At 48.8% G+C, this 13354-nt stretch overlaps 2 protein-coding genes across 2 annotated transcripts; both read left to right on the forward strand.

Moving 5' to 3' along the window:
• The first annotated feature begins 1641 nt into the window (after positions 1-1641).
• Positions 1642-3942, forward strand: LOC119091269 (cuticle protein 16.5-like). The gene is made up of 4 exons (XM_037213958.1): positions 1642-1675; positions 2370-2566; positions 2931-3115; positions 3775-3942. Exons 1-4 carry the CDS (start codon positions 1664-1666, stop codon positions 3780-3782), a joined length of 402 nt encoding a protein of 133 aa, XP_037069853.1. The 5' UTR covers positions 1642-1663; the 3' UTR covers positions 3783-3942.
• Positions 3943-8694: 4752 nt separating this feature from the next.
• LOC119091265 (cuticle protein 16.5-like) lies at positions 8695-11130 on the forward strand. Its single transcript, XM_037213943.1, has 4 exons — positions 8695-8725; positions 9427-9623; positions 10005-10189; positions 10881-11130. Exons 1-4 carry the CDS (start codon positions 8714-8716, stop codon positions 10886-10888), a joined length of 402 nt encoding a protein of 133 aa, XP_037069838.1. The 5' UTR covers positions 8695-8713; the 3' UTR covers positions 10889-11130.
• The last annotated feature ends 2224 nt before the right edge of the window (positions 11131-13354 follow it).

The following is a 13354-nucleotide window of genomic DNA, read 5'->3' on the forward strand; positions in this document are numbered from 1 at the left end:
CCACCTTTCTGATGCCGAAATTCGTTTTTGCAACGCTGACGGCATATGATATATATATATATATATATATATATATATATATATATATATATATGTATGCTTGTGCATACCGTCACAAATGTACACGTGTGTTGTTATACACCAGCCTATGCCGACAAGTGCTTCAAATGATATAGACAAAACCAATCTCAAATTACATGGTTCAAACATATACATTGATATACGCCAATACGCTCAAATTGGCTGCGTGTCGTTTCCTGTGCAGCCAACACGTCACGTCGTCATATGTTTACACGTCAACACGTCATCTCGGGCACCCTCTTTGCCAACGTTGTAACTTTGCACATATGCTTTGTGTTTACACGTCAACACGTCAACACGTGCACCCTCTTCGCCAACTTTGGTGCACGTCCTTGGTAAAGAAACCTTTCCTCATAATCCTTACTAACTTATGCATGAAGCTGTCAATGGATAAGCGATGAGCGAAGAGAAGCCGGGGAAACATAAATGGATGTGTCAAAGTAATTAGACATGTGCAGGTGAAATGCAGTTTTAAGCATGCCTTTCATTGTAAGAGGCATTTCTTTACATTGCTTAGACGACTTTCTGGAAGTTGTGGGTACAAGCAGGGATATTCAGCTTTAAAAAGCTGTTCTATCAAATCCTTTATAACGGGGACAAATAATTCCGCGGGGGGGGGGGGAGGGCGGTATTGTAAGCCGTCAGTTGATGAAATTCAATTTGACACATTATTAACCTATTTTCAAAGCATATTTTCTGCAGGCTTTGTGGAAAATTACTACTCCTAAATATTGTATGAGAGCATGCAATATTTCATATTAATCAAAATGCGTCAGTCATTCGCCATTAATACGTATACAACATATGCTCAATAGACCATTGCTTAATTACGTCATCGTACCTTGCGCAGCATTACGCGAGGGTTAATTGAGGCCGTTATTTCAGGAAATGGCGATCACGAACGCCAGATCTGAACAACAAGACAACCAATTTCTTTACTTGGCTTTGATCACCGCTTGGCTTTAAGAATGGCAAGACTTAAATGACGTTGCCATAAGATGATGACAGCCTGGGTAAACTTCAAAAAGTCACAGAAACATCTGTACGTCTTCGCGGGCATGTAGCTCACAAACTAGAGGGGCCTAGGTCTTAAGAAGGGCAGGTCTATGAACTGCACCATACCATCTTCAAGGCTGGTGTTTCAGTTAAAACCACAGAACTGCAAAACACTTACATAAAGCAAATAAGCATTTAGAGAGAAGTACATCGTCGAGTCTGACCAAACCAGCCAGCGAAGCAAACTCCAGCCACGCAGCGAAACGTATCAGCAGGTGGAACTCAGTTACCGAAACCAACGGCACATCTTTGCTAACTCATGTGCGGGACCGAGCCACCATTCCATTTGGTCCAACCGACCCTAGACGAAATATCACTGCGAGCTCGGGCCCGTTCTTTATGATCGGTATCCCCTTCATGATCTGCATTCCGCGCGCGGCGACTCTTGCGGCGGGGTTGCGCTGTGACGTCATAACCGTGTGGGGGTCGGTGCCAGCCCGGGGCGTCTCGCCGGCCCCGATATAAGCGGGTGCGGGCAATTGCTCTGCAGTCAGTTCTGCAGCAACAGCAGCATCACACCTTCGCCATGGCCTTCAAGGTAAGCCAACCCAGTACAGCCTGCCCGGGTTTCGGAAACGCGCCCTCAATTTGATTGCTTGCTTGTTTCTACAAAGTTTTGTCAACTTTTCCTATGACTGCATCGGTCTTCACTTATATTTGCCGAGCACGTATCAAGCTCAACCTGTCTGTCTGCCTTCTGCCTTCGCTTATGCAAAAGCGGTCAGCATGCAAGAGCCAAAGTCCGTTTGGGGCTGTTCATCTGTTACGTTCTGCAGGGATAGATATAGGGGCTTTGATGGAGGGTACCAGACGCGTATCAAGATGCAGAAAGATTGAGCAGGGGAACGCCACGCTCGTGTGTGGCTGAAAATCTTGCCAGAAACTTTCTTAACGTTTTAAAACCTTAAAAGTACGGTACATGGCCTTCTCTCATGATGGGCAGGACGCCAGATTTTGTAGTCCACCTCTAGCTCCATTAGGGACCAAATAAACGGTAACTTTTTGGAATGTTACACTTAACACAGCGCATCCAGGGTAGGGGTTTTTGAGCAACGTAACAGTGCGTAACCATGTAAGAACGTCTGCAGGGGAATGGAAACCACAAAACTGCGTGACCGAACGGCATTTACGCCAACAATTTCGCTTAACGCCGCCAGCCACGTGCAATACTCGGCCGCGCTCTCCCAGTTCCGGCCGACCGCGCCTCTGACGTCACTAGTACACTCCGACAGCTGATCGTGGTCGCCCTGTGCGCCTTTGTCGCCTCGGTCAACGCCAGCTTCGGCTACGGCGCCGGCTACGGCTACGCGGCGCCGGCGGTGCTGGCGCGGTCGTACGTGGCCCCGCGGGCCGTCAGCGGCTACAGCAGCGGCGTCACCCACGCCGTGGCGGTGGAGAAGCACACGGTGGCGACTCCGCTGGCGTACGGGTATGTTGACGTGATGACGTGTGGTACGGTGACGACCTGGAGTCGAGCGGCAACCGCGGCTGCCGGCGCACTGGCTTGTAAAGCGGAGCCAGACGCGGGGCTGTGGGCAGTGGTGCGTGGCCTCACCCAGCTAAATAACAATGCAGCCCATGCTGATCGGCGCCGTGCAGACGGTGAACTGGGCTGGCCTCGAAGCGCGACTCTTGCCTCGGTCACACGGCGGTTGGCAGGCGGTGACACAGCTTCGCCGGCCCGTGGCCAAGCGTGCGCTTCCCGTTTTCCGTGCTGACTCGCGTCACTTTGTCGTTACTCAGTTACGCGTTACTCAGTTGCGCGTTACGCAGGAACGCCGGTCACTCCTCAGGTACCGCGCTCATGGCTACGCGGCGCCGGCCGTGGTGGCCAAGAGCTACGTCGCCCCTGCTCACGGATATGCTGCGCCGGCCGTCGTCGCTAAGACCTATGCCGCCCCGACCTATGGCTACGCTGCCCTGGCCTATGGATACGCTGCCCCGGCCTATGGCTACGCTGCCCCGGCCTACGGCTATGGTAAGGCACATAGATGACAAGTTTGGCACTTTGAGATGCGGCGTCGCGTGTGCCGTTTAGTTCTGCCGGATCCAGCGTCACCTGCTGAATAGTTGTAAGACTGAAAAGGTGTTGTCCTTAAGATACATATTGGTTTCCCAATACCTCAGCTATATCAGCTGCTTATGATCCAACATTCTTTGCGCATACAGCACTCCGTGTGTTTTCCAGGCACCTTTCCAGTTTTTGTTGCGAAAAATGCAACTAGGTCTCCGCACAAAACGATGTCGGACTTCAAGGCAGGACAAAAGTTACTAATTTTGAAGTATACGTTGTAGATCTGTGTCCCCGTTTCTGCTGTATTTTGGATCTGTGTTCTCGTGTTTGCTGAATTGTCGTTCTGTTTCCCGTGTTTGTGAGGGCTGTTCTGTTTTGCGCGTGGCAGCATTTGATGTTTATTAGCCACCAGTTTTTCTTTTGATGTATGTCACATGCGATCTACATTTTCAAAGAGCATATATATAAACCATATATATATATATACATATATATATATATATACACATATATCCATATATCACCATCATATATTTAATGTTTGTATAAATTGCTGTTGTGCGCACTTAACTTTTGAACGGGTAGTCGGTAACATTTAACGGGCGTCGTCACTCCGTTTTCAGTTCACTGAACACCACGGCGGACCTGGCCGCCTCGTCTAGAGTCCACGCCCGTCTGCACCCCATCGGCCTCTCGGGCGGGACTGAGCGAGGCGGACGACGTTGCGCGCGGAACTCGACTCCAAACCCCCGCCGATGTTCCGTCGGCCAGTTTGTGCTCAATCAAAACACGTACTGCTGTGTGCTCAGCGACTGTGCGACCGCACAGTGGCCGTTGTCTGTTTAAGTGCACGTGAATACATTCTCAATACGCGTTGGTAGCTTAGTTTGCCGACTGAGGGCAGAATAAGCCGAGAGTAATGAAAAACCACCTCGTGGATAACTCTGGCTTGTTGGAGACGAGCAGACCCGGGGACATTCCCTGCCGTGGCACGTGAGATCCGGCCGCAAAAGTCCGTCGAATCACCGTCCTGAAGCGGTATCAACACAAATGTACTTGCGTTGGCACGGACACAACTATTTACGACCTGCGACGCAGCGAGAGTCTTGGCAAAGGGGGGAGGGGGGGGGGGCAGAGGATTAACAATGACCCTCCTGATGATGAAAGTCCCCCCAAAATAATCACCGGGTGTAATCCATATTCACCTTTTAGTTCTTGAAAAGAAACCAGAAACTACCGTAAAATGAACTCAGGTTTTTAGATTTGAAGTAAGTTAACTGGAGAAAGGGAGCGTACAATGGCTGCGCGGAATAACCGAGCGACGCCATTCGTCCTTTGCTGGTTCAGCAAACACTTTCTAGGAGGATAGGGCTCAAAGGCTTTGCCGTATTTTTCTGAGTTTTCCTCGAGACTATGGATGCCCCATAGGCAAAGCACAGTGATATACTAGTTTCTGTTTTCAGGCGCACCAAGAGAAGCAGTGGACTTCGCAGGCCGGGGAAACCCATCGGTACCCATAGAGAATGGAAATGAGTTGGGTTAGGCACGTTTCCTCGGATACGGATTCGAGTATGGGTAAGCGCTGATGACACCTCGGATAAATGCTTAAAAAATACTTTGCAATGCTACTGGTTAAGGTTCTTTTTAGTCACACTTACCTCAATCCGCTCTACGTTTGCAACCATAAAGGGAATGATAAAGTTTCATGTAGACATTCCTCAAACTCTTACACCACTTTGAACTAGAGTCCCCCAAAAATGAAAACTGCTGGGTAACGGATGGGCTTAGGAATGGGTAGTGGGTGGGTACGGGCCACAGCCCTATGGGTAGGGGATTGTTTAGTTAAGAGGAATTCAACCTGCGCACACCTCTAGCAGATATTTAAACGACCCTAATTTTCACATCCAAGCTTGGAAACTTGGATCTCAGTGGTGCGGTTTTGGTGGGCAGAATTTTTGGTTGTTTCTTTCCAGTCAACTAGAGGACATCATGGCTTGAAAAAACATTGGCAGCGATATGTAAGAGTAACAGGCTGGGGTGCGCACTGGTTTTGAAAAATTCTGGGCATGATAACGGGTTTGGCTTAAAATTCAATCACTTAGGAGGTAGATACCTTAATAAATACTCTACAATGTTGTTTCCTCCACTTTTTGGTGACAATGAGCTTAATTCATACTAACTTTACAATCATCAACGCAGATATTTAGTTTAGGTGTTAAATGTATTTTGCAAATTATAGTACTAAAGTGCTGACAAAATTCAAGTGAGTCGGTCACCGGTAGGCGCTGTTCATTCTATCTGAGTGGCAGGCTGGTGCAGGCACAGCCCCTGGGTTCGGGTGAATTAGGTAAACAGAATCTGAATATTCCCTTTGACCGCTCGTGCGGTCAACACCCATATGAGCTTTGATAAATTGGCAGAAAGTTAAGGCACAGCCCCGTCCCCAACGGGTCCACCTCCGGTGCCCCGTCTGATTACACTTATTTTTATTGGAGAGCAAATCTTAGGTGTATCGCAAAGGGGCCTAACCCCTCCCGTTTCAAAAGACACCAAAATTCAGGGGCAACACCGAGGGCGAAAAAAAACTTCAGTTGCAAGGAGGAAAATCCAGGGCCGCCAACACACGAACTTGAACACAAAATGGAAGGAATCCAAGGGCCTTCGGGCGCACCAAATTCCAGAGCGTACCAAACTTACGCCTGATCCTGGCCATGACGGGGTGTCGGACTCACCCAGTGCAATATTATCTAATTCTAACCAATGTTCGCGAAGAGGGCCTCACCCCGTTTGACTGCACACCTCTGAAGACTTAGAGGGTAAAGCGTGTCTATATTTACCGTTTGACTGCATTTTCAGAGACCGCCTAGTGTTCGGAGCACTCTACCAGAATGAACACAGCGGCCATTCGAAACGTTAGAGAACGGTCTCAAAACTACGCAAGGTCCACGGGGAAACGTGAACCGTCACTGGAAAAAGCTTTTACTTGGCGAGCTGGGGAGGACAAGTCAGAGTTATTTGCGACAGAATCTGACTCATCCCCCTGTTTGGTGTCCCCATGTCCATGGCGGCGGCTCATGAAGAAATTGATTTGTCGTAGGCCATTCATTTCCAGCGTTCCTCGGCCTTACATCGTGTGGATTTTAAACGTCACGGGGTTTATAGGCAGAGCCAGAAGTTACCATAAGTGGCTGGCATCTTGCTAAACATTGGGCATTTATCCACCCGTAGGTCCATGCTCTAATACAGGAACATTGTGAAAAATCAAGTCATCCCCATACTGCCGTGTGTATGAAACATCTTTGCGTGTTGCATGGATGCCCGCGCAAGCTGCAGGAATAACGGCGCTTTGCGTATCTGCCCACACGTTCATGATGAAGTCATTTTTCCTTTGTGGTCGTACGGATGATCGATGAGTTTATTTGAGATGAACTTTTGCCATATACCGGCCACTTAAACCCAATGTTCCGGCGCTATTGTGGCTCTGAGGTCCCAATTTATCTTCCACCTTTCAGATGTCGAAATTCGTTTCTGCAACTCTGACAGCATATGATATATACATATATAGTTATATATACATATATATATATACACATATATGTACATACTTATATATATATATATACATACATATATATACATATATATATATATATATATATATATATATATATATATGTATGTATATATGTGCATGTCGTCACAAACGTGCACGTATGTTATTATACACCAGCCTATGCCGACAAGTGCTTCAAATGAGATAGAGAACAGCAATCTCAAATTACATGGTTCAAACATATACATTGATATACGTCAGCACGCTTAACGTGGAGGCATATTGTTAGCTGTGCAGCCAACACGTCACGTCGTCGTGTGTTTACACGTCAACACGTCAACATGTGCACCCACTTCGCCATCTTTGGTGCACGTCCTTCGTATAGAATCTTTTCCTCATAATCCTTGTTCATTTACGCATGAAACTGTCAATGGATAAGCGACAAGTGAAGAAAAGCCGGAGAAACATAAATGGATGTGTCAATGTAAGCAGGCATGTGAAGTTGAAATGCTGCTTTAAGCATGCCTCTCACTATAAGAGGTATTTTATCCGTGTTGCTTAGACGACTTTCTGGAAGTTGTGGGTACAGGCGGGGATTTTCAGCTTTAAAAAGCTGTTTTTATCAAATGCATTACAACGGGGACATAAACTTCCGCGGGGGGGTATTGCAAGCTGTTAGTTGATGAAATATAATTTGACACATTACTAGCATATTTTCAAAGCATATTTTCTGCGGGCTTTGTGGAAAGTCACTACTCTTAAAGATTGTATAGAGCTTGCAATATTTTATTTTGATCAAAATACGTCGGACACATTGTTGCAATTCAAAGAATCTAGGGAGGACTATAGGGCTTAGGGGCTTAACACCAGAGTGAGTATTACATATATCATATCGTTTTCAGTGTGCTATTAGTAAGCAACAGGACGGTGAACTAAGACATTTGCCATCGGCCGGTTTGAATCACCGTTTCTGTGGATCTTAGCAGCAGATGTGAAAGCACAAATTTTTGGCATTATTGGGTACTGGCAACGTTCCCGTCTGTGAAAATATCAGCTGTTGAGCCCGTGTACAGCAGCGGACCAACATTTTAGACTTAAGGCAATGCTCTGGATTTGAGGATATTCAAGCAGGTATCGGATTTGAAGAGCTAAGCTCACTTCCGAATTCTGTATATTTTTTATGAAAACAACTGATCAAGAGTACACAATTTTTTGTCTAGTAAGCATGCTCAAAAAAACGCCATTGTTTGATTGGTCATCGCACCTTGCATAGCATTGATTGGGGGCTAACTGACGGCCGTTATGACAGGAAATGCTGCTCATGAACGCCAGATATGAGCGACATGACCATCAAGTGCCCTTCTTGGTTTTGATCACCACATGACTTTTCGAATGAGAAGATTTAAATGATGTTACTATGGGATCATGAATGCCTTGATGACCTTGGAAACGTCGTCCCGAAAAAGTCCGCACATTTTCGCAGATGTGTAGCTCAGAAACTGAATGGGCTTAGGTCTTACGACGCTCATGGCTGTGAACCGCACCGAAGGATCTTCAAGACTATTTTGCAGATCAAAACTCCCACAAATGCAGAAAACTTCCTTAAAGAAAGTAGGCATTTAGAGAGAAGCCCATCGCCGAGTCTGACCAAACTCCCCAGCGAAGCAAACTCCAGCCAGACAGCGAAACGGAACAGCAGGTGGAACTCAGTTACCGAAACCAGCGGCACATCTTTGCTGTCTCATGTGCGGGACCGAGCTACTCTTCCATTTGGTCCAACCGCCCCTAGACGAAATATCACTGCGAGCCCGGGGCCCGTCTTTATGATCGGTATGCCCCTAATGATCTGTATCCGCGCGTGGCGACGCTTGCGGCGGGGTTGCGCTGTGACGTCATACTCGTGTGGGGGTCGATGCCAGCCCGGGGCGTCTTGTCGGCCCCAATATAAGCGGGTGCGGGCAATTGCTCTGCAGTCAGTTCTGCAGCAACAGCAGCGTCACACCTTCGCCATGGCCTTCAAGGTAAGCCGACCCAGTGCGGCCCGCCCGGGTTTGGCGAACGCGCCCCTCAACTTGCTCGTCTGCTCTTTTTCTACAAAGTTTGTTCACCTTTTCCGATGACTGCATCGGTCTTCACGTATTTTTGCCAAGCACGTATGCAGGCTCAACTTGTCTATGTCTGCCTTTTGCCTTCGCTTATGCAAAAGCGGTCAACATGCAAGAGCCAAAGTCCGTTCGGAGTTGTTCATCTGTTACGTTATGCAGGGATATATATATAAGGGCTATGATGGAGGGTGCTAAACGCGTACCAAGATGCAGACAGATTGAGCAGAGCAATGTCGCGCTCGTGTGTCGCTGGAAGTCATGCCATAAGCTTTTTTGACGTCTTAAAACCTTAAAGGTCCGGTATACGGCCTTTTGTTATGGTGACCAGGACGGCAGACTTTTTAGCCCACCTCTAGCTCCATTGGGGGCCAAATAAACGCTAACTTTTTGGACTGTTGCACTTCGCACAGTGCATCCAGGGTGGGGGTTTCTGAGCACCGTAACAGTACGTAACCATGTAAAGACGTCCACAGGGGAATGGAACCGACAAAACGGCGTGACCGAACGGCCTTTATGCCAACGACTTCTGTTAACGCTTCCTGCCATGAGCAGTACTCTGCCGTGACCTCCCAGTTCCGACCGACAGAGCCTTTGACGTCACTGATGCACTCCGACAGCTGATCGTGGTCGCCCTGTGCGCCTCTGTCGCCTCGGTCAACGCCGGCGTCGGCTACGGCGCCGGCTACGGCTACGCGGCGCCGGCGGTGCTGTCGCGGTCGTACGTGGTGCCGCGGGCCGTCAGCGGCTACAGCAGCGGCGTCACCCATGCCGTGGCGGTGGAGAAGCACACGGTGGCGACTCCGCTGGCGTACGGGTACGGTAACGTGGTGACGTGTGGTACGGTGACGTGGTGACGTGTGGTACGGTGACGACGTGGGGTCGAGCGGCTGCGTTTGCCCGCGGTTGGCGGCGCAGTGCACTCCTCGAGCGGGGTCAGAACCGGGCCTGTGGGCATTGGTGCGTGGTCTCACCCGGTTTAACGAACACTGCAGCCCATGCTGATCGTCACCGAGCAGACGGTGAACTGGGCTGGCCTCGAAGCGCGACTCGTGCTTCGGTTACACTGTTGTTGGCAGGCGGTGACGCAGCTCCGCAGCATCGTGGTCAAGCGTGCGCTTCCGGATGTCCGTGTTGGATCGCGTCACTTTGTCGTTTCTCAGTTACGCGTTACGCAGGTACGCCGGTCGCTCCCCAGGTACCACGCTCATGCCTATGCCGCGCCGGCCGTGGTGGCCAGGAGCTACGTCGTCCCCGCTCACAGATATGCTGCGCCGGCCGTCGTCGCTAAGACCTACGCTGCTCCGGCCTATGGCTACGCTGCCCCGGCCTATGGATACGGTGCCCCGGCCTATGGCTACGCTTCCCCGGCCTACGGCTATGGTAAGACACATAGGTGGCAAGTTTGGCACTTTGAGATGATGCGTTGCGGGATACGTTTAGTTCTGTCGGGTCCAGCATCATCTGCTCAATAGTTCTAAGGTTGAAAAGGTATTGTCCTTAAAATGCGTATTGGTTTCCAAATACATCAGCTATATCAGCTGCTTGTGACCTAACTTTCTTTGCCCATACAGCACTCCGTGTGTTTTCCAGGCACTTTTCCAGTTTCCGTTGCAAAAAATGCAGCTGGATCTCCACACAAAACGATAACAAACTTCAAGGCAGGACAAATGTTATTAGTTTTGAAAGATACGTTGTAAATCTGTGTCCCCGTTTCTGCTGTATTTTGGATATGTGTTCTCGTATGTGCTGAATTGTCGTTCTGTTTCCCGTGTTTGTGACGGCTTTTCTGTTTTGCGTATGGCAGCATTTGATGTTTATTAGTCAATTGTGTTTCGTTTGATGCATTGTTTATCACATGCAATCTACATTTTCAAGTGGCCTATATAAAGCACACACATATATATATATATATATATATATATATATATAATATATATATATATATATATATATATATATATATACATATGTCATCATATATTTTCAATTTTATATAAAGTACCATTGTGCGCACTTCACTTTCGCCCAGGTAGTCGGTGATATTTAACGGACGTCGTCACTCCGTTTTCAGTGCACTGAATACCATGGCGGACCTGGCCGCCTCGTCTAGAGTTCGCGCCCGTCTGCGCCCCATCGGCCTCTCGGGCGGGACTGAGCGAGGCGGACGACGTTGCGCGCGGAACTCGACTCCCCACCCTCGCCGATGTTCCGTCGGCCAGTTTGTGCTCAATCAAAACACTTACTGCTGTGTGCTCAGCAACTGTGCGACCGCACAGTGGCCGTTGTCTGTTCAAATGCACGTGAATACATTCTCACTGCGCGTTGGTAGCCTAGTTTGCCGACTGAGGGCAGAATAAGCTGAGAGTAACGAAAAACCGCCTTGTGGACAACTCTGGCTCGTTGGAGACGAGCGGACCCGTGGGCATTCCCTCTCGTGGCCAACGTGAGATCCGGACGCAAAAGTCCGCCAACTTAGCGCCCTGAAGATGTATCAACACAAATGCGCTTCCGTTAGCACGGACACGACTTTTTACGACCAGCGGCGCAGCCAGAGTCGTGGTAAAGGGAGGAGGCAGAGGGTTGGCAAAGACCCCCCTGATGATGAAAGTGCCCCCCAAAAATCAACGGACATTGTCCATATTCAATTTTTTTCTGGGAAAAGAAGCCAGAAGCTACCGTAAAATGAAATCATGTTTTTGTGTCTTGAAGTCCGAGAACGAAAGGAGAAGAAAGGGGGCGTCAAATGACTGTATGGAAAAACTCATCGGCGCGATTCATTTCGCATTGGTTATGTGACCACGTTCGAAGCCGATGTAACTAGTAACGAAAATGCAGTCGTATGTACGTCAATTAACTCTGCGTCTGCAACTATGAACAGAATGATAAAATTTTGTGTAAACATTCCTCAGGCTTTTACATAAATTAGAATTAAAATATTCCAATAAGCAAAAACGGTTGGGTAGCGGGTAGGTATGGCCACAGCCCTATGGGTAGTAGATAGATTGGCTATAGGAAATCTAACCCGGTAATACCTCTAGCGGACAGTAAAACGAGCTGAATTTTCCCTTCAAGGTGGCGATGATTGTCAGCAAAAGTAATACAAGGCGAAATGTGGTCAACGCCTTCAGCTCCCGCTTGGGGGAGGGGGAGGGGGGGGGCGGGTTCAAACCCCGGTTGCGCCATGCGCAGCTCACGCCTTCCTTCCTACGTCATTTCTGAGGGACAGTTGTGTGCGTGTGTGAAGGGGGTGGGGGGGGGGGGGGTATATGGCTGAGGCTGAACGGAAGAAATTGGTGAGTTCTCCGTCCGTGGGCGGACACACCCTTCTAAAACGCTCAGTTGGAGTGGAGTCGAGTTGAGAGTGGAGTTGCGCCTCGGCCAAGTCGCCGCACCGTAAGCATCGGCGTTTCTCACTGAACGTTGGCGAATGGACTGATCTGCATTATCCTGCAAACAACGATATTTATGATGCTTGGAATGTGGACGTAAATCGCAGCCTGCGTTTTTTTCTGATCAGCCTGCTCTTTATTTAACATATATGGTGCAACACGTCAACCCGGACATTGCAGAATGCAGCACACCGTGGGTTCCGCATTCGTATCTCAGTGCAACGGCCCGTAACCTCGCCAAACAAGTGCTGTTTCTGTCTTTGACGGAAGTCGGATTTCCCTATTGCCTATTATCCCAAATTTGGGCTAAAAGTCTGCGATCGATGAACAAAGTTTCAGCGAGCCAGGTACGCTTAAATTTAATTAAAATGAAAAATAATATGGCGCGCAACCGTTTTTTCAAGCTGTAAAGGCATGACATTCATACAATGTATCTATTTTTAGGTGGCTATTTCCCAATTTTCTCCCGATGTGATCCCGATTTTTTAATCGCCTACAATGATTCTCATGCAGCAATATATAATCGCCATAATCGCCTACAGTGAATCTCATCCCATACATGTGGCAATTTGATGCCGGGGTACAGGTCCCGGTATCCCCTTCCCCCCCCCCCCCCCATTTCGCTCCGTTGCAGGACGTCAGCAACGTAAACATTGTAATCCTTTTTTAGCAACAGCCCAGTATACTGTGATGGCATGGCTTGCCGCTGCTCAGTACGCTGTGATGGCACGACTTGGCTCTGCTCAGTAGGCTTTGATTGCATAGTGTTGGTTTATGATGTGCTCCCACGCGGAATAACAAGCCAAGTCCGACAGTTGTCTCAACACCGTGGTCTGGGGGAAAGATGCTGAACTCGTAATCCGGACGGCACGGGGTACGTGTACCAAAGCGGGCGCATTGTTTCGCCCGGCTGAAATGAAAAGGTCGGCTGGCAACTGGCCAACGAGGTCCAGCCCTGGCCCGGAGCGGTCGCGTCGCAGCATTGTGTGGCAGGTTGAAACCTCCGCATTCCTGTCTGGCGCAAGGGCAGAGGCAAAATTATCCGCTGGGCTGGGTGGCACGACTTGGGTGGTGGGTCCAAGGTACACACAACAAGCTATGCTTGGTGGGTGTTATGGGCTCAGTCACCCATGCAAACCATTCGGAATAAATTTAT

Source organism: Pollicipes pollicipes, unplaced genomic scaffold (genome assembly GCF_011947565.3).
Source record: "Pollicipes pollicipes isolate AB1234 unplaced genomic scaffold, Ppol_2.1 Scaffold_1600;HRSCAF=1878_pilon_pilon_pilon, whole genome shotgun sequence".
Lineage (NCBI taxonomy): Eukaryota > Metazoa > Arthropoda > Thecostraca > Pollicipedomorpha > Pollicipedidae > Pollicipes > Pollicipes pollicipes.